The 19,257-nt window shown below is 45.0% G+C and overlaps 1 protein-coding gene across 3 annotated transcripts in view; it reads right to left on the bottom strand.

Annotated features, from left to right (window-relative positions):
• Window positions 1–19,257, bottom strand: part of ARHGEF11 (Rho guanine nucleotide exchange factor 11) — a 1,841,770-nt gene that overhangs the window by 368,849 nt on the left and 1,453,664 nt on the right. For all 3 annotated transcript variants that reach the window (XM_069604553.1, XM_069604546.1, XM_069604551.1), the window contains one exon: window positions 113–280. In XM_069604553.1, the coding sequence (XP_069460654.1) occupies window positions 113–280 (168 nt within the window). The remainder of the gene's footprint in view (window positions 1–112; window positions 281–19,257) is intronic.

The raw sequence follows: 19,257 nt of genomic DNA, 5'->3' as shown, positions 1-19,257 counted from the left end.
TATGGAGCTAGGAAACGGCGTAAGCAAAACTCAAATGTTTGTGGTCTTTACCATTTGAGTGTCTGTTATAAAGCAGTCAATTGGAAGACCAGATTTTTGAGTAACAACTTACCAGTCGCCACGGCACGGACCAGCACAGAGTTGAGTTTTATCACAGGACTGAAGGTCTGACGAATGTCTGATGCACCAAGGGTGGTTTTACTGTGACACTTCAAAACAAGCTTTTCATCCTGTTTCTGCAACAGCACTAAAAGATCCTCCAGTAGCAGCACATGTGCATCTAAAGATGGAGAGAGTTGTTAGACTCAGAGGCAAAATACCTGACCCCATCGGATCATCCATTAAGTGCTGTTATGACAAATGAGTAAACTTCCATAACAAGGAAACAACAAGACTACTGCAACACATCTTTCAGCACTACGTTTGACAGATGGGGAAAACGTTATCCCTAATGACGGGACATACGCATGGTAGCAGAGGCGTTTAGCAGATTCAAACTGTGTTGGATGCACGACTGCAAAGGAAAGGTTACTGCATTTGAATGCACGTGTCTACCACCCGTACAATATGCCTAGTGTGGAAAAGAAAATAAATTAGGTCTTTTTTTAATTCAAGAAGTTCAAGTTTAGAATGTGCGTTTGTAGAGAGTGAGTGTTACCCAGCTTCAGGCACTCGCAGGCGAGTAATGATAATTACCCTGTCAGGGAGAAGAACATGTGGTGCTTGTGTTAAAGATGTGCTATTTTGTGCGAACTGCAACTAAGTAAACAAGCTTGCAAATAATAAAGATAGCTCTATTTTTTACAACAGTAAATATTACAAGGAAAAAAAGTGAATTAGCTATTAATTATGGAACCAATACGTTTTGTGCATAGGAGGGATGGTAATTTTAACTCAAGATGGGTGACGGAAAATATCTAGAATACATAAAAGATGAATAAATAGCGAACACCTGGATGAGACAGATGTGTATGCAAAGTGCATGTCCTACCAGTTTCCCTACATGTGCACTTTTGTCACACTATGGTTTAGAGCAGTTAATGGCTGCATGGAGTCTGAAAATCCCCTTAGAATGACTTATGAGAATGTTAGTGCGTCCAACTTAATTGAATAACATCCTCTTTCCAAATGAGAAATGGATTATTATTGGTGGGTTTGAGATGATATGTTGACACCAAGGTGACTTTCATCCCCTTATTATCAGTTAGCAATATAACTGCGGAACTGCAACTAAGGGTGGGCCAAACATTTGTTTGCATCTTGACAACGTCAAAAGAACAGAATCCTCTGCCGGAATGCATTGGATTGTATATGACAAGCCTGTAACAAGAGGCAAGGATTTAATAAGATCGTGTTCAGAAGATATCATTAGTGCAAGTGCAAAGGGGTCAAAGCTTTTGAGGAAATTATGGGTCTCTGAGGAACTATTGACAAAATCAGGAGCCAGCAGAGTGAAAATTACAAAGTTGTGCGTGGACAACAACTGTAGAATAAAGAAACAAGGATTGTTAAAAGTAATTAAACACCTGGGGATCGAGAGAAGATTTATTTGGCAAGATTGGAGTATATGAAAGTGCTGAGTAATAGAAGGCTGGTCTTGAAGGAAGAACGATGGAGGAGTCTCTTGGAGGCCATGGGTATTAGTAATTCAGACTTGTTCTTAAAAAAAGTGGATCTCTGAGCGCTGCAGGGAATAGAAGTACTGGTTCATTTGGAGGACCCTGTCCAAAATGTCTATTGAATCATATTCTGTTAGATTTCTAAATGAAGGATCCTATCCCAAGGCTTCGGACACCCTGGCCATAACCTCATAGGAAGCATTTGGATGGGCATAATGTTAAGTTGACCTCTTGGATGCGTTGAGTCTACTGGTGCCATAGATCAGAGCCTAGCTCCGCCATAATTGTTTCCTCTGAGATAAACTCCTCTGGAGTGTTCCAGGTAATAAAATGTTCGGACCCGAAGGGTATTTTGTTCTCAGTCGCTATTGAATGTAGTTTGCGTGAAATCAGTCCAAGCTTGTGGGACATACCTCGACATTGAGTTTGGATCTGTGTTCAACATTAGGCAAGAATTGATGCAGTAACCCTGTGCAAGACTGCACCAGTCCTGTCCTCTTGGTATTAGGCAACCCACCTATTGGTATAAGTCTGTACTACACAAGTTGGTAGTGTGACTGAGCAGCCAGACTTCTCAAGAGGGGTACATGTGAGCTGTAGCATCAAAATCCACAAATACAAGTATCCAAATACCACTAACACTCAAGGCTTTCTTGTAAAATAATTACTTATTTAACTGTCATTTTTAAATAAGCATTCTTTGAAAAGGACAATGTGCAACAATAAAAATACACTTCAAATTACGTCTCAGAATCAAGTCAAAGCAAGTAGATACTCTTTAGAGATGCTTCATACACACTTTCTACACCGTGAGGTTACTTCACTAACTAGGACTGTATTGGCATTTATATATCACTTTTGTACTTGGTAAAATTCTGTGGTTGGCAAAAAGGCAAGGTTAATGGAAGGAAAAAAGGTTAATCTCATAACCTTGTTATGCACTTTCAAATCTCCCAATGAAGTCTAGATAAACACCTTTCCCAGCAATATTAGTTAAAAACCAATGTTATCACCTATGAGGGACAGTAAGAATCAAAGTCAATGGGTTAGACGATTCTGCAGGGAGCCAGGACAGCCAAAGTCAATTTGGAACAAAGTCTATTGAGCTGAGGCACGTCATAGATAGCAAAAAGTCTAGCACAAAGTAGAGAGTTTGTTGTAGAAAATCCCTGTTGGGCCACAAGCTGTTACACTTCTGAAAGTTAGAGTTAGAACCCACTCTGGAAAGCAGCTACTGCAAGTCTCAACTGAGAAAAGCAAGCTACAGACCAAGAGGTAAGTACCTCAGTCAGAACAGTACCTTAGGTTAGAAGAGGATCCAGCTGTCTTCTGTCTTGTTTGCAGTGTTGCAGATCCTGTGTAACTGGGCCTCAGTCGTGGGGACAAGAGAAAGGATGTCTGGAGGACTCCTGCGCAGCAGTGTGGAGGTTGGTGGCAGCTACGAGCTCTTTTCAGCACTCAGTCAGTAGCACCACCGCAGTTCTTGGATACCGGTTGGGCTTCCTTCACTCCTTGAGTCCAGCCCTCGGGTGAGGTTGACTCATACTTGGGTCGTCCAGCTTCGGGAGGGTCCTCAGGCTCTTCCTGGAGCTTTGGCTGGCTTACAAACGTTGCACTCCACTACGGATGTCTCGACCCCTGGCACTCAGTTCCAGCAGCTGCAAGGAAGTACAGCCAGTTGGGGAAGGTCTTCCAGCAAAGTTAGTCTTGGGGTTAGTTGGTCCCACTACCCCACAGGAAGTCGTCCCTTCCAGAGCTTCTCTTGGTGATTAGGAAAAGCAGTTTCAGCGCAGTAGCAGGGCTTCACCGGGCAGTTCTACCGTCCAGGAGGATGAAGCAAGCTTCTCTTCACGATTCCTTCGTCGGATGTTTCTTCCAGTGGTCGACTCGGTCTTCAGCTCAAGAAGCCTCGCCTCTTATGCAGGTTTCTCCCATTCATGCACAGACTAACTGTCACTCAGACAGCAGCAGCCAGTCAATCAGGACTGGGTGCATTCAAGTAACCAAGGAGACAAAGGACAGGTGAGTTTTGGGCACCTCCCCGACTTCCTGCCCTTCCAGACATACTGGAGCCAGAAGTGGGTTTCAGCACTGAAGTCCGCCAAAGGCAAAATGAACAAGGGGCTTAAACCTGATTGGGTGCGCAGAGTAAAACCAAAGAAAGACCTCACAAACAAGAAATGGAAAAAAAAGAAGACCGCGGCCATTTTGAGGAAATGGTCACCCTAGGGTGCTACACAGCAGCGGAGGATTCAGCCTGCATTAGAAAAGCACAATGGTAGAAACATTAAACCACAGCCACCAGCCATTTAAAGTCGTGAGGGTAACATTTTTTTTTGACACGTGTAGGTAGGAAAAGGGGCTACTAAGTAACCCCCTCCCCCCAGCACTCCACAAAGGATGGGGTGTGCTGGACCTACCAAGAGTAAATGTAAGTAAAGTCAATTTCACATTACCATTCTTGGGAACTGTAGTTCACCCAAGAAAAGGTATTTAAACCGAAGGTGCTGTGTGTCACCATACAAAAAGTAGATGCCTATGGAGTTTGTCAGACTCCAAAAACAAAGGAAATATAAAATCCAAATCAGATCAAAACACGTGAGTGAGAAAAAGGGCTACTCACTCCAGGGTTAAAATTAAAAAGTCCTAAAGTCGAGCAAAAGAGCTGAGGGTCTCTAAGGTTCAAGTGCATAATCACAGAAATTAGAATTCTCCCTAACAGGCCCCTTGAGGTGGATAAAGAACCGAGATGGATGCAGAACTGAGTGAGGCCAAATGAGCTGCAGCGGTTGATGCCGATCTAGGACACCTTTTTTGTGTTTTTGGCCCGGTTTGTGGGTCTCCACAGGAATTTTTCAATCCCCACAGAGCGTCTTCCCTAAAATGATTTGAGTTTCGAAGGGGAAGAGCTTGGCAGTTTAGATGTCAATCATTCAAGAGCCAATTTGGATAGTCTCTCTTTCAATACCTTTGAAGTCATCGATTGACACGAGCCACAGTTATTCACTTTTCTGTGATGGTCCATGAGTGACATTTTAGCATGGCAATCCTCATATCTTTTGAATCCGGATGGAGCTGACATTCTCGAAAGAAAGTGGAGATTTTATAAATGCATCCGAAAAAATTGAAGTGTGTGAAGTGAATTTTCAGAGAAGCATGCAGAGGACCCGTGGCCATCGGGCAATGATGCAAACTACCTATATCGATGCTGGTGTCATTACCAGCCTCGAGGTGTAAGTGTGCAGTGGGACCTCGACCCCAATGCTGCACAAGATCCTCTCCTGTCGAGATGTTTTCTGAGACCTGCTAAAGCAAGAAGAATATATCGAAGATGGGGAATCTGCGGGAGGACACCATCCATTAGAACAGTGTATCACGAATTAGTGGATTTCTTCAAGAAACACTACTCAGTTCCTGTGGCTCTAGCACCAATAGCCTAGAAAGTAGGGGAATGATAGGGTTTGATATGGTGCCCATTAGCTGGTAGGAGGTGAATGGTTCTTCAACTACTCAACACTGGGTATGTATTGGTTATGATGGTGTACCGGTTGACATTTATAAGTGTGACCCTGAATTATTGGCAGCATACTTTCCATATTTTTGCTGGTGTAGGTGAATTTGAGTTTTGGAAAACCAGGCTGATTGTTCTTTTGTTTAAGAAAAGGGAAACTGAGCCCTTCCTTAAACCTGGAGACTGATCACCCTGCTTCTATGGTACTGCAAAACTGTTTGGAAGAGTAACGGATGCCAGATTAAGTGAATGGATCGATAAAGATAATATTCTGAATGACATCTAACTTGGCTTTAGGAGAGGACTTGGAACAGTACATTAATGTTTGAACCTCCAACTAATTTTGTCCAAGTATATCACAGGACTGAATTCACAGATCTACACAGCCTTCATGCATTGGATGGCCTCATTTGATAATGTAGAAATTAAGCAGCTATGGATTTCTGTGAGATAATTGGCTATCCCTCAGGATCTTCTAAATGTTATTGTGAGTTTTCACCTAAATAGTATTGCAAGGGTATTTTACAGTAGGAATGGTTAAGAGAGAGAGGAATTGGGGATGGAAAAGGTTGCGTGGCAGGGGTTTGCTGTGGTTTCACCTTTTTAGTTTCTATGCCAACTCACTCCCAAAATTCTTAGAAACAACGACGGCTGAACGCAGAATAGGTAGAGGGTGAGCCCTGACCAGAGTTCTCCGGATGATGCAGTCCGTACAAATTACTTACCTCTCAGTAGTGTGTCTTCAGATGGATATTCCTCCCATGGATTCCTCATCTGATATTATATCCCCATTGAAGCTATTTGGAAACATGTCTGCCACCAGGGGGGCGCAGTGTGGTTTTGTGTCAGCTCCGCTTGATGCCTCTATGTGAACAAGGCACCGCTCCACGTGAACTTAATTCCACCTTTTCTCCCTAGCACTCTAACAATGAGGGACTGTGCAACCAAAACATGTACTAGGTATCCGCCAAGACGGGCAGGTTGTGTGGCAATGAGGAATCAGTGGGAGGAACATCCATCAGAAAGAACATTGAGAGTTACGTAATTTGTTCTACTAACGGATGTCTTCGTCTCACGGATTCCTCAACTGTGATAGGCTCCCATAGGAGTAAATAGATCTGGAAGGGGGAGGATAGCAAGGACACCACCAATAGCAGAAAGCTCTGGAGGACTGCTCTAACAAAAAGTACACCCTGAGCCGATTGGGAATCCAAGCAGTAATGTTTGGCAAACATGTGCAGCTAGGCCCATGTGGCTTCCTGGCAAATGTCCAGAACCGGGAACTCCTCTATTCAAGGCAGAGTTGGCCACCAGTCCTCTGGTTGAATGAGCTCTGAGACCCTCTAACACAACTTTACTAGCCAGATCATAGCATTCCGAGAGATGAGCCACCTTGACAGGGACAGCTTGGTCACAATCCCGGCAGCATGGGCACCAACAGAACCCACAAAAAGCGTGTCATCTTTCCTGAAATCCCTTGTCCGAGAGGTGTAGTAGCTAACAGCCTGCAAGGAGAACAGAGAATGGAATTGCTTCTCTCACATGGAAGTGAGAAGCAGAGGAAAAAACACTGGAAGATGGATATTTTGAGAGATGAAAATCCAAGACCGCCTTCGGAAGGAAGAATAGGCTCGCCTTCAATGTCCCCCTCTCTTAATAATAATGAAGAGGGTGGTTTAACAGATCATGATTGAAGTACACTAACCAGTCTCACAGAAGTGAAGGGCATCAGAAAAATCACCATAAGGTTGAGCAACTCAATAGAACATGAATGGAGGGGCTCAAACATAGCGCCCATAAGAAATGTCCACACAAAATTCAAATCAAATACTTCCAATCACAAACTGGTGTGGAGGTAACCGAATGTACAATCCCCCCAAAAAACGCATAACAGAGACCATTTTAAGAAACATCCCTGCTCAGGGGTCCTTTTAAAAACAAACCGAGACAGCAGCCAGGTACCCATTCACAGTGACTATCTGCAGTCTTGTCCAGGGCAAAGACAGCAAGAAATCCAAAATGGAAAATATGGGCCAGGATAAAGGGTCCCAGCACCAAGCTGAGAATTGACTCCCACCTGCAGGTACAAAAAAACTAAGCAGCCGGCTTTAGTGCTGAGAGGAGAACATCTAGGATTGTATCTCAGCCATCAAGCATGAAGTTTTAGGCTGATGAGGTGCAGGTGGAGGACCTGGCCCTCCAATTGTAAGAGTTTGCATACACTCCTCATCAGGACTCAACTATCTGTAATGTTCTTTCTGATGGATGTTCCCTCCACAGATTCCTAATCTCTGATAATCCTAGCCACAGCGCACCTGCTCTTCAGAAATGTTTCCGCCACCCCAGGTGGCAGCGCGGCCCCTCTGGATCTGACGTCCCTGCGTACCACGTGCCAGACATCAAGTTATGGACAGTGCATGCTAAAGCACTGTCCCCCCACCCCACCACCTTAGTTCACTCTTTTTCCTAGGCACTCTGACACTGAAGGACCACAGACCGATGGGCGTACTAGCTATCCGCCAAGAAGGTCGGGTATAAAAAGCGATGAAATTCATGGGAGGAACATCCATCAGAAAGAACATTACTGATAGGGAAGTCATTTGTTCTTCCAATTGATTGCTTCCTCCAATGGATTCCTCATCTAGGATTACCAGCAGTACCAGTACAAAACAGTACCAGTACATCCCAAAGCATCCCAAAGGGTCCCAAAGCAGTACCAGTACAAAAACCTGGAGGAAGGAGGAGAGCAAGGACACAACCAGAACAGAAAACTCTTGAGGGTCTTCCCTACCAAAGCGGGCATTCTGCCTCAAAAAGGAATCCAAGCGGTAATGCTTAGCAAACAGGTGGCGAGACGCCCAGGTTGCCACCTGGCAGATGTCCAGGACTAGACCTCCCTTCTGCAGGACACAGGTGACAGCCACTCACCACTGGTAAAATGGGCTCAGAGACCCTAAGGCACAGAGAATGAGATGGAGAATTATCCACCTAGACACGGTCGGTTTGGTCACAGCTCTGCCAGGACGAGCACCAGCATAACCAATGAAGAACTGGTCATCTTTCCTAAACTCTCTTGTCTAAGAGACCTAGTAGTCGAGAGCCTGCAATGGGCTCAGCAGATGAATTGCTCCTCTGCCGCGGAAGGATGAGGAGGAGGAAAAAACACAGAAAGATGGGTCTTTTGAGTGAAAGGAAAATCCAAGACCTCTTTTGGAAGAAAAGAGGGCTTCACTCTCAAAGTCACTTTGTCCTTGTAAAAAACCAAGTAGGGAGGTTTAACAGATAATGCCTGGAGCTCACTCATCCGTCTCGCGGATTTGATGGCTACCAGGAAAATCACTGTAAGGGCAAGCAGTCTAAAAGAAGATGAATGGAGGGGATCAAATGGAGCTCCCATACGGAATGTCAAAACCAAATTTAAACCCCACGGCGGATCAACAATCTGGCTTGGACGAAACTGGATACACAAACCCTGCAAGAATCGCATGACAGTGGGGATTGTGAAGAACAAGCCAGTTACAAGAAGCTCTTGAAAACCAGAATAGCAGCCAAATATCCCTTAACAGTGCATGCTGCAGGGATGCTTGGGCCAACGACAACAAAATCCAAAACACTGAATAATGGACAGGATAAAGGGCCAGATCCCACTCCCTACACCAAGCAGAACATGTACACCATCTGCAGGCGTAAATGGACTTTGTAGCGGATCTCTGAGCTAAAAGGAGCGCATCAAAGACGTCATCCGACAAGTCGGATTCCTTGTATCTAAGCCTCTCAGTAGCCAAGCATGAAGGTTCAGGATGCTGAGGTTTGGCTGGAGAATCCACCACTCTGATCAGGAGAGCAGGTCGACTTTCCTCGGAAGGTGCCAGGTAGGGCAGTTGGACATGTCCAGCAACTCCAGAGAACATGTTCTCCAGGTCCAGTCCGAAGCAATCAGGATCAATGTGGTTCCAAACCGGCACAATCTCTATAGAACTAGCAAAATGACCGGGATCGGTGGGAATGCCTAAAGGTCGTCGAAAGTCCACTCGACAGTCAGTGCGTCCCCCAGAGCTCCCTGATTTGGAAATACAAGGAGCATAACAACTCGCACTTCCTGTTCAAACTGGAAGCATAGAGGTCCACTTGAGGACTTTTCCAAAAGGGGAAGATCTTCTCCAGAACTTCCTGGCAGAGCTCCCATTTATGGTAGTCTGAAGTCTGTATGCTCGAGGCATCCGCTGGAATGTATTCTTCCGGCCAGATAGGCTGCCTTCAGAGATATGCCATACTCCAGAGCCCAGATACACAATTGAATAGCTTCTCTGCACAGAGGAAAGGACATTTTACCTTGCTAGTTGAGGTTGTGTATGGCCACTGTGTTGTCAATCAGGATCAGCAGTCATGCGTTTCATAGAGGAGTGGAAGGTGACTAGGGTCTGCCTGATAGCCCTCAGCTCCAGCAAGTTGATGTGTTCCTGAGACTCAGTCTGCTCACAGTCAGATCCAACATGTGAGCACCATAACCAGTCAGAAATACGTTACCGACCACTGTCACCGAGGGCCAAAGTTGACAAAACAACACGCCTCTCAGCAAGTTGTGTCGCACAGCCCTGAAACTGTGGCCATTGGCACCAGAGAAGACACTGAAGCAATCTCATGCGCAGCCTCGCCTCTGGCACCACTAGAATGCAGGAAGTGATGAGGCCCAGAAGGCACAGGAAGGCAGAGGCCGGGACTTATTCCTGGGTTTGGAGGACACAGACCATCCGAAAGATGTTCATCATGCAGTCTTCTGGCAGGAATGTCCTGCCCAGGTGAGTGTTCAAGACTGCTCCGATAAATCAGAAATACAGGGAAAGGCAAAATCTGTGCCTTGCTGAAGTTCAGGGCAAGCCCAAGCTGTGCAATAGAGTGCATGTGCGGAGAAGATTTACTGACACTAGAACTGATGAGCAGGCTCGGACAAGCCAGTCGTCCAGTTAGGGAAAGACATGAATGTCCTCCCTCCTGGAGCAAGCAGCTTGGTGAAAACCCTCAGAGCCGAGGATAGATCAAACAGCAGGACTTTGAACTGGTAGTGATGTTGGCCCACTACGAACCTTCGGTTTCTCTGTGTTTCTGATGAATCGGTACACGGAAGCAAGCATTCTCAAGGTGCAGTGATACCAACCAGTCCTGCAGATCGATGGTTTGCAGTATCTGGGCTAGTGTGACTATCTTGAACTTGTCTTTGCACAGGAACAACTTCATCAGCCTCAGATCCAGAACGGGACACAGGCCCCCATACTTTGGCAGCAGAAAATAGGTGGAGCCTCATTCTCAAGGCAACCCTTGCCTCATTCTGTGTGCAGTACCAGTTCTATTGCGCACTTTGAAAGAAGCTGTCTGACCACCTTCAAAAGGATGGTATCCGGAGGCAGGGTGCTGGTATAAGGGTCGTGGTCCTGAGAAGGCTGCACGAAAGGGAGACAGTAACCCTGTTGAATGACCTGCAAGTCCCAAGCATCAGACGTGGTCTTGACCCATTCCATGCTGAACAGGGAAAGTCTTGTGCTGATAGGGGAACTGTGGCAGAAACCCTCACAGAGGTTTGGCCTCTTGAGATGCTGAAGGAACAGTGGCTGCTGCCACTCCTCCTCTGGAGGCATCTCTGCCTCTACCTCTTCGGAAGTGTCTGCCCTGCAGTCTTCCCAGGGCAGCCTGGCCTCAACCTCTTGGGTGTAGGAGTCTGTGGGACAAAACCCTCGGGCTCTTACCGACGATGGGGAGGGCTGCAAGGCCCAAAAACTTTGCTGTGGTGTTTAGTGTTTGAAATTTCTGGAGGGCATCATCAACCTTCGCCCCAAACAGATTTTGGCCATCAAAGGGCACGTCCAAGAGCTTAGCCTGGACATCATGTGCTAATCTGGAAAATCCTCATCTACGAGTGGTGCCCGAGCACCGCACCTGTGGCCATGGACCTGTCCACACCAGTCATCCGTGTCCAACCCAGAATGTAAAATCTGTCAGAAAGCTTCCCTGCTGGCTGCCACCATAGACAGGTAGCCGCCCCTTTGCTCCCCCTCAGGGATATGCTCAGCCACATTAGCTGCAGTGAACCACAGGATACAATAACTTTGCCAAGGTGCAAGAAGTTTTTACAGCGCAAAGGGCAAGGCTGCCTGATGTAAACACCTTCTTCCCCCATGTATCCAGCCTCTTACTTTACATCGATCAGGTAGAAGAGAGGGGAATGTTGAAGGCTTTGCATTGGCTGTCGCAGCCTGCACCACCAAGCTCTCTGGGGAGGCATGAGTGGAGAGAAACAAAAGCAGGTCAGAGGGAACCGCCAATGTCTCCTGGCCAGCTCCTTGTCAACCACCTAAGTAAAAGCAGGCTTCTCCCATACCTCCAGTTTGGGGGCTTCTACTGCCACATGGCAGGGCATTAGTGTTTCCCCTTACTGGGACCCTCATCATTGAAGCAGTTAATTTGAACTGAATTTTTGGTATGGATGGGGTTGGCAAAACGAGGGTATCAGCAACCTTGGTCATTGTTGAGATGGATTTCTTCAATCTGGCCGAGTGGACAGATTATAGAAGGCCACCCTAGTTCTGATGAACAGGGATACTCTGAAAGGTTAGCCAAATCCAAACAAGGTAAGCACAGAGAGTGGTCTCAGGAGAAGTGAGTGTGGTCCGGGGGCCCACAATGAGTCCACACAGTGAAGCACACAAATCTTCTCTTTGGACAGGCAAGTACAAAAATACTCTATTTATTAGAGGCCCAGAAACACGTTCGAAAAATGAAACAAATTATCACACGACACTCAGTTGTCAAGCATATATACAGTCACCTTAGGGTTTTAGAAATGCATACAATAACTTATTCAAATGAAAGAAGGTAAGTAGTGATGCAGTAAGTAAAACCAGTTCACAAGAATGATACCCACACTTTAGAAGTCCAATTCCTATGTTGAATGGAGCCTGGTGCTCAGAAGTCATAGCTTCTTCTTAGGAGAGAGGACAGGTGTAGGAAGTGTTCTTGTGGTGGTAAAACTGTTCCCAAAGACTTCTAAACAATATTACAGGTAAGATTATTTTCTGATACTCCTTAAAGGAATAGCTGGAGAGGGTGATCTATAGAGGATGGTGGGGGATGTGAGGCATAGTTCTACATGAATGGTGGTTGTGATGGCTGGGTCAGATATAATGAACTTTGAGGGGGACCTGCAATGTGATGCTGACAGGCAACAGGATTAATGATGATGGTGAAATGAATGTGGTGGAACTTACTTTTTTGTCGGGGTCCACTGGATACTGTAGGGTAAGGGACAAGTTGAGGTGGGTGGAAGTGGGTCACTACTTGATCCTACAAGGAATTGTACTAATTTTCTCCAAATGTGATTTGTACTAAAGATGTTGGGATTGTTTTCTAAATGTATGTTGGAAAATTGGAATAAATTAAAAAAATTTAAAAAGGAAGATTATTTTCCTATCCTTTAGTACAGCTTTTGGATCAAACGATGAAAAAGCAATGGCATAGAATAAACTAAAGTTAATTCTAAGGTTTATTTTAGGGGTGACCTGGCCAGCTGAATGTTTTGTGAATACTCATTCCCCTAACTCCGATTTTCCTAAGTGACTAGGCAGGTTGTGACTAGGAGTCGCTGGAGGTAGGTTCTCTCACCATTGGATCCAGTAGAAGATGCCCCGGAGCTGCGGGTGCAACTATTCTGGGTCTAGGTGCAGAATCCAATCCTTTTTGATGATGAAATGCAGCGGGCACCAATGCAAGCCTCTTCAGGACAATCTACCAGATAGGGGAAGGCTGGTTCCATATAGGCGACAACAGCCGTCTCTCCAGTTGCGATCCAAGCCAACCATCCAAAAGAGCACCCTTTGATGCTGGGAAGTGGAAACTTGGCAGGAAGGTGACTTGTGGCACGAGCTGACGACCACCAAAGTTCCAGATGCAAAAACGCGGAAAGGCAACGTTTCTGTCGAGGTAGCCCACCGGAGAGCTGGTCGGTCCACCGGGTGACCCAGGGATGATGAGGGCTCAGGACGGCTGGATCTCAAGAAGGTGTCGAGACTGGTTGGTCGCACCAGTCCAAGAGTAAAAGCAACGAAGAGGGCCTTTGCAGATCAGGTAGTCCAGCAGGGCTTTACCGTGCTAAACGCAGGAAAAGGATGATGGTCTCTCTGTGAGCCGTGCACAGATCTTTAGTCGGCTGCTCTTCTACACAGGATACTTGGCTCCAATGCTGATCTGAAGAAATGGCTGCATGAGGAGTCCTTATCCTAAATCCTGGTTGAAAGCAAGTCCAAGCCCATCAATGGTAAGGACCTGCACCATTCGAACAGCCAGCAGTAGTCAATCAGGGACAACTGTGGTTTTCACTCATGCACACCACCCCCTCACCTCCCTATGACTCTCAGGCACCATGAATGTGGAGATGGACCAGAACTGTCTTCCTGGGTCCACACACCAATGGCATGGCATACAGTAGCCTGCGAAAACGGCAGCTTTACCGGGCGAATGCATGACCGTATAAGGGATTTCCTGACCTGAGAAGGCAGGAAGGCAGGAAGGCCAAGAAACAATATGGCCAAAGAACAAGCCAAAGCCATTTTAGGGCACTAACCACGTTTAGTAGCCAGACCAATAAACCCGAATGTGCACACTACAAATACTGCAAACATTGTAGAAATGGATCTGCTGCCACTAGCTTGTCTTTGGGCACATACATAAGTAACCAAATATCCCCAGTCCAAAATAATGGGATGATAAATATCCCCACTGCAGTGCATTTTAAAATGTGTACACTGGTAAAAAGTTACTCAAACAGGTCAAAAGCAAAGAGACAAAAGGGAAGCATAGTTTCACAGTACCGATAGCCTGAAGGACTGATCAGTTTCCCCATGACACATGAGCAACGGGTCAGGGGAGTGAAGCTGAAGGCTTCATTTCCCATTAAAAAGTCAGGATAGGTTCAAAAACAAAAGCAAAAAGTTTGGGGTTCCATAGAAAATGGAGGGAAAGTAAATATTTCCTAACACTCATCAATCTTTGAAAAAAGCCCTGTGGCTTACTGGGTTTAGGGCCATGGAGAATATCCAGCTCGAGGTGGTGTCTAGGCCACTGGCCTCTTGGAGGTCAAACACCAGCCCCTGGACATCCTCCCTTCTCCTCATAAAATTCCCCATTTTTACAGGGCGGAGAATTGGGTAAGGAAAGTTACCTTATCCAGCTTCGGAGAACCTCTCTAGATCGCTGACTTGTTTTCTTGGAAGGAGGAAGAATTTCTTTTTTCTTCGCGATGGGGCCGATGCTCTGCGCCAAGCAACCTCGAACAAGACCGTTGCAACATCACCGTTTGGACAAAGGTAAAATGTTTTGCTGCACGTTCCTGGAGGGCCTTCAGGTGCATGGACTGATACAACCCACAACCCTGTGTCGTGCTCCTCACCCAATTAGTACAAACATATATGGTGCAGATCTGAAACAGACATCCGACGGCTGCAGTTCACGCACAGTTTGAACCATGGGGCATGTGCAGAGTTGGGCATGGCGACCACGGATTTGAAAATGCAGAGTGTGTTTTTGAAGCAAACGGAGTGCGAAGAAAAAAAAAAGGAACCGAGGTCACGGGGCAAGGCGCTTCAATACATGATGGCCCTGGCATGTCCCATGTGGAGCCGTGCTGCACCTCCTGATGTCAGAAAGGTTTCAGAAGAGCATCTGCACTGTGGATAGGATTATCATAATTTTTGTAATTTTCTTTTTTAAAGCATTTTGCCTTAACAAGCTTTTCGCTTATGACACAAAAGTAACAATGACACAACTGAAAAAAAATGCAACCTTCCTTACATACAATTATCACCACACCTAAAACAAACAAGCAAGGCGAATATATAAAAATGTGCTTCCTATATACATGTTGCTAATATGATAAAACTTTGAGGGGTAAAAAAAGCCCACATCTAAATATAAACCATCTACTCTAATTATCTCCCTTATTCTCGCTCTATTTAAAAACAATCTAATTTCTTTTAATTGATTGCTTTAGCTCGAATGATGCTAAAAGATTTCATTTAACTATTTAGGACGTCCTCAAAAGTTGGGCAGTATCACAGACGTAAATCCTCCGGAATACCGCCCAACGCAATTATCGTTACAGCCACTTGGTCTGGGAGTGTCACCACCGGATTACAAGTGGAAGTGGAAGTCCCCCTTTTTTTCTGTTGTCCATGGGACTCAATGGGGCATTTTCTGTGCCATTACTGCAGCGTTTTTTGCGCCACAGTAATTGTGCCGTAAATGGGCAGAATGTCAGCGGAGATACTCCAGTTCAGAGCTGGAGGTGAATCCTCCAAATTCCCCCATACTCTTAATTGGGCGGTGCAGTAATGTGACGGTACTGCTATTACTGCCACATTTTTTCCGCACCGCCCAACTTGTCATTATTTAAAACATGTAAAAATAATCAGGATACTAACTTAATTCTCATTAAGAATGATACAACAGCTATCGTAATGCTCGTGGTTCGGCTGCTTCTAAGCACGGCCTACCTTTCTGAGTCACTGTAAGAAGGAAATCGTATTCTAATATGTCCTAGACATATACCTCTCAAATCTGTCCATTTTGGACATTTAATTAAAATATGGAACAATGATTCCAACTGAACAGACCCACAAAATCTACACACACGTGCTATAAAATTGTTGGCCCGAGAACCCAGGACTGCCCTAGTGTGTAGAATCTTTAATCGCAGTCTTAGGAAAAAATGCCTCTGAATACAGGGTCTGGAAACCTACTAAAATACTTCGGTATATGGCCCGTTTACTATGTTTAATATAAGAGGATTTGTAGGGGATACATTCTCGCTGCGTGACAATCCAATAGCCCAACTCGATTCTACAGGGAAACTCTTCGGCTCACTGGTTCTTGAAAATATACAGGAATGGATAGCGACCTCCAAAACAGCAGACCCACTCCAAGCGGGCTTTGCTAAAAATCTGGGGACGACAGCAAATATCCTGGCCCTGAGCGTCTTGAAAGCCAAAGTCCTGCAGGGACAACCAAAAATCTACATGGCTCTCATCGACCTGGTTCACGCTTTCAACCGGGTTGATAGAGCTCTTTTATGAGAAAAACTAGAACAGCGTACCTGCCCGCCCGAGATCCTGAATCCTATAAAGGAACTGTACTCACGCATTCGCCTCAACCACAAAGGTTTGCTATCCTCATGGATAAACACAGGCCGAGGAGTCAAACAAGGATGCCCGCTGGCGCCTGCACTGTAGAATGCCTACACCGCTGACTTAATGGAGCATGAGAACTTTATTATTATTATTATTAACTTAGTTCGATCTTTTCCACCAACTCTGGGTGAGACTAAAATTTCAAGATTGCTCTATGCAGATGATAGAATCCTCATGGACCAAACGCCCATAGGACTCCAGAGGCAAATTACCAACTTAGCTACATACCTGAAAGACAACAACCTTCAGATGAATCGAGAGAAAATGAAAATCATGGCATTTGGAAAAAACACGAGAAAAGCTGAGAACTTTGTCTGGTCAATTGAAGAACAGCCCCTCAAACTCGTGAGTGACTTCAGATACTTGGGAATATTACTGAGTAAAAACAGCAAAGAAGTCCCGTTGCAAGAGAGCCTACTGACAAAAGTGCATCTCCTGATCACCCAGACCCGAGCTCTAGCTAAAAAATGTGGGCGCTTCACCTTGCCCCACACTTTGTCATTCTACAAAATGAAAGTCATTCCAAGTCTAACCTATGGGGTCGAAGCCTTGCCATACTTACCGGCTAACTTCTGGCTAAGGCTAGAAGGGACATACTGGAGGAAGGTCCTAAAGCTCCCACAATCTCTCCCCATCTCTTTGATAAAGCGAGAACTTACCCTGCAATCATTGGGCTCAATCGTGGCATGGAATGGACTTATGCTTTATAAAAAAACACTGCTACCCTCGCCTCCGCTTATCCTGAAGGTAATATACCATGAAATCTGTGCCAGACCTTGCAAAATGCTCCAAGAATGGGCGTCAAAGAACGATCTGCTCCTAGATTGGGTAGGTATCTCCAAAGAAGAGCTCATCAACAATCCCGAAAAAGTTTTTTAAAAAACGCCTACTGGAGTGAGACTGGACACAAACTCTAGAAGTAGTCAGCTCCTCTGCGTTGGTCCTCCACTTTCCCGTAAATACAGCAAAAGCCAACGCAACACGAGTTTACCTGGCAAAATGCCCAGACAGGAAACTTCGTGAACATTTTTTGAGAATTAGTTTGAATATCTTACACACAAACGAAATCCTGGACAGAAGGAAACAATCGGATTCTAACATGTCGCTATTGGTCTCAACCAGAAACGATCGAAACAGTCAAACATCTACTGTTAAGTTGCCAAAGGGCGATTGCTTAAAGCTCCCGACATTTAGGCCATCTACTTAGCAACCTTGCGTGCTACGAGGAAGAAGAATGGTGGAGCCGGCGAGCGGGGAGAAGACGATCTGGATTATCGCGGTAGTATTCTTCTTCAAAAACCTCGGATTCATCAATAGCCCTCCGACCTTACTTAATGATGAGACAAAAGCCGATCAATGGAATGCTTCTTAAGAATTCAAGCTGCCCACAGATGAACAACTCAATTTCCAGGGTTAAGACTTGTAAACATTTTTTAATTTCAATTGAATCAAGTATAAATAAAAAAAATAGAAAAATAAAAATCCAATCCATTAATTGGCTCTTCTTTTTTGCCTTCCCTGGATGATATATTAAAGGTTCCAGATCAATATCAGCTTCAAATGCTAACTCATGAAATCTTGTTATCCATTTTTCTACAGCTTGATCACTCTGTGCCTCAACGGAGCCTCTAATAATTCCAAAAGATGACTTCCCGTCCCCCATCATACACTTCCTAAATAGGGATAGTGTTTTACATTGCACGTTATTCTGTAGGGACATTAGTCCCATCTCCCGGCGTAAAAACTGTATTGGTATCGATTTTGGTATAGAAAGGACCTTCTTTCAGAATATACCTTCTAATAAATGTCAGTGTGTTAGGGGTACATAATGCTACTTCATCTACATAAGTGAGTTTTAGAACTACTTTTGGCCTATAAAACAAAATAACTGGCTGGACAAAAAACCTTCCGTATTTCTTGTGTATAGCAAATCCTTGCCCTGCCAATACCCCTGGCCGTAATTTCAAGGATGACACATTAAAGATGTCCCTTGGGCTTGTAGTCATGTAAACTCCTGGGTATATGAACAATTCAAAAAACCTGCTTGCCAGAAATCCTCCATTTAAGTCCTGAATGCTTATTTACTGCAGCTGATTTCAGAACCATCACACTCGATTTGACCACAATTAGTTTTAAAATGGTTGTCCTCCGCAAAAGACTCTAGGGCATTCAAAAGTCTCTGTAGACCTATCACTGTTTGGTCTAATAAGACCAAATCGTCAGCATATAATAACCATTGCAGAGGACAGTCATTCAACCTGGGTGGAAAAGCCAGAGCCCCTTACAAAGCTGCGCCCAAATCACTGACAAACATTAAATAAAGCAGGGGCCAAGATACGCCCCTGCTTTAGACCTTGACCCGTGGGAACTTTAGAGAATAGATCTCCTGCTGATTCAGTCTGACTCTACATGAGATTTCAGAATATAAATTCTTCATAATTGCAAGAAGGTGGGCTGGATACTGGCAATTGGATAGTTTATTCCACAATCTTTGTCTGTCTACACTATCGAAAGCCACTTGGAAGTCAATAATAGCCATAAACACTCTTCCCACTCCAGAATACCATCTTTGAGTAAATTCAGGATTAAATCATTTAATGAGGTGCCCAGCCCTGTGGCAAATCCAGATTGGTAGATATCTAAGAAACACTGATCGCTAGACCATTAGACAGTGGTACAATGCAGGTGAACATTTTGCCTGGGGCACCTAAAAGGGAGATAGGTCTAAAATTTATAGGATTCAACCTATTGCCCTTTTTAAAAATGGGAATGAGAATTGTTTTCTTCCAGGATAAAGCCTGAACACAGATAGTAAAGAGGACCTCCACCCAAGCATCTATATTTGTTTTTAGAATCATGTTGGAGTTCATCTGGACTGGGGGCCCTGGAATTTCTA

This window comes from Ambystoma mexicanum, chromosome 1p (genome assembly GCF_040938575.1).
Source record: "Ambystoma mexicanum isolate Mex_15411 chromosome 1p, UKY_AmexF1_1, whole genome shotgun sequence".
Classification (NCBI taxonomy): Eukaryota; Metazoa; Chordata; class Amphibia; order Caudata; family Ambystomatidae; genus Ambystoma; species Ambystoma mexicanum.
This window is presented reverse-complemented; position numbering and strand designations above follow the sequence as displayed.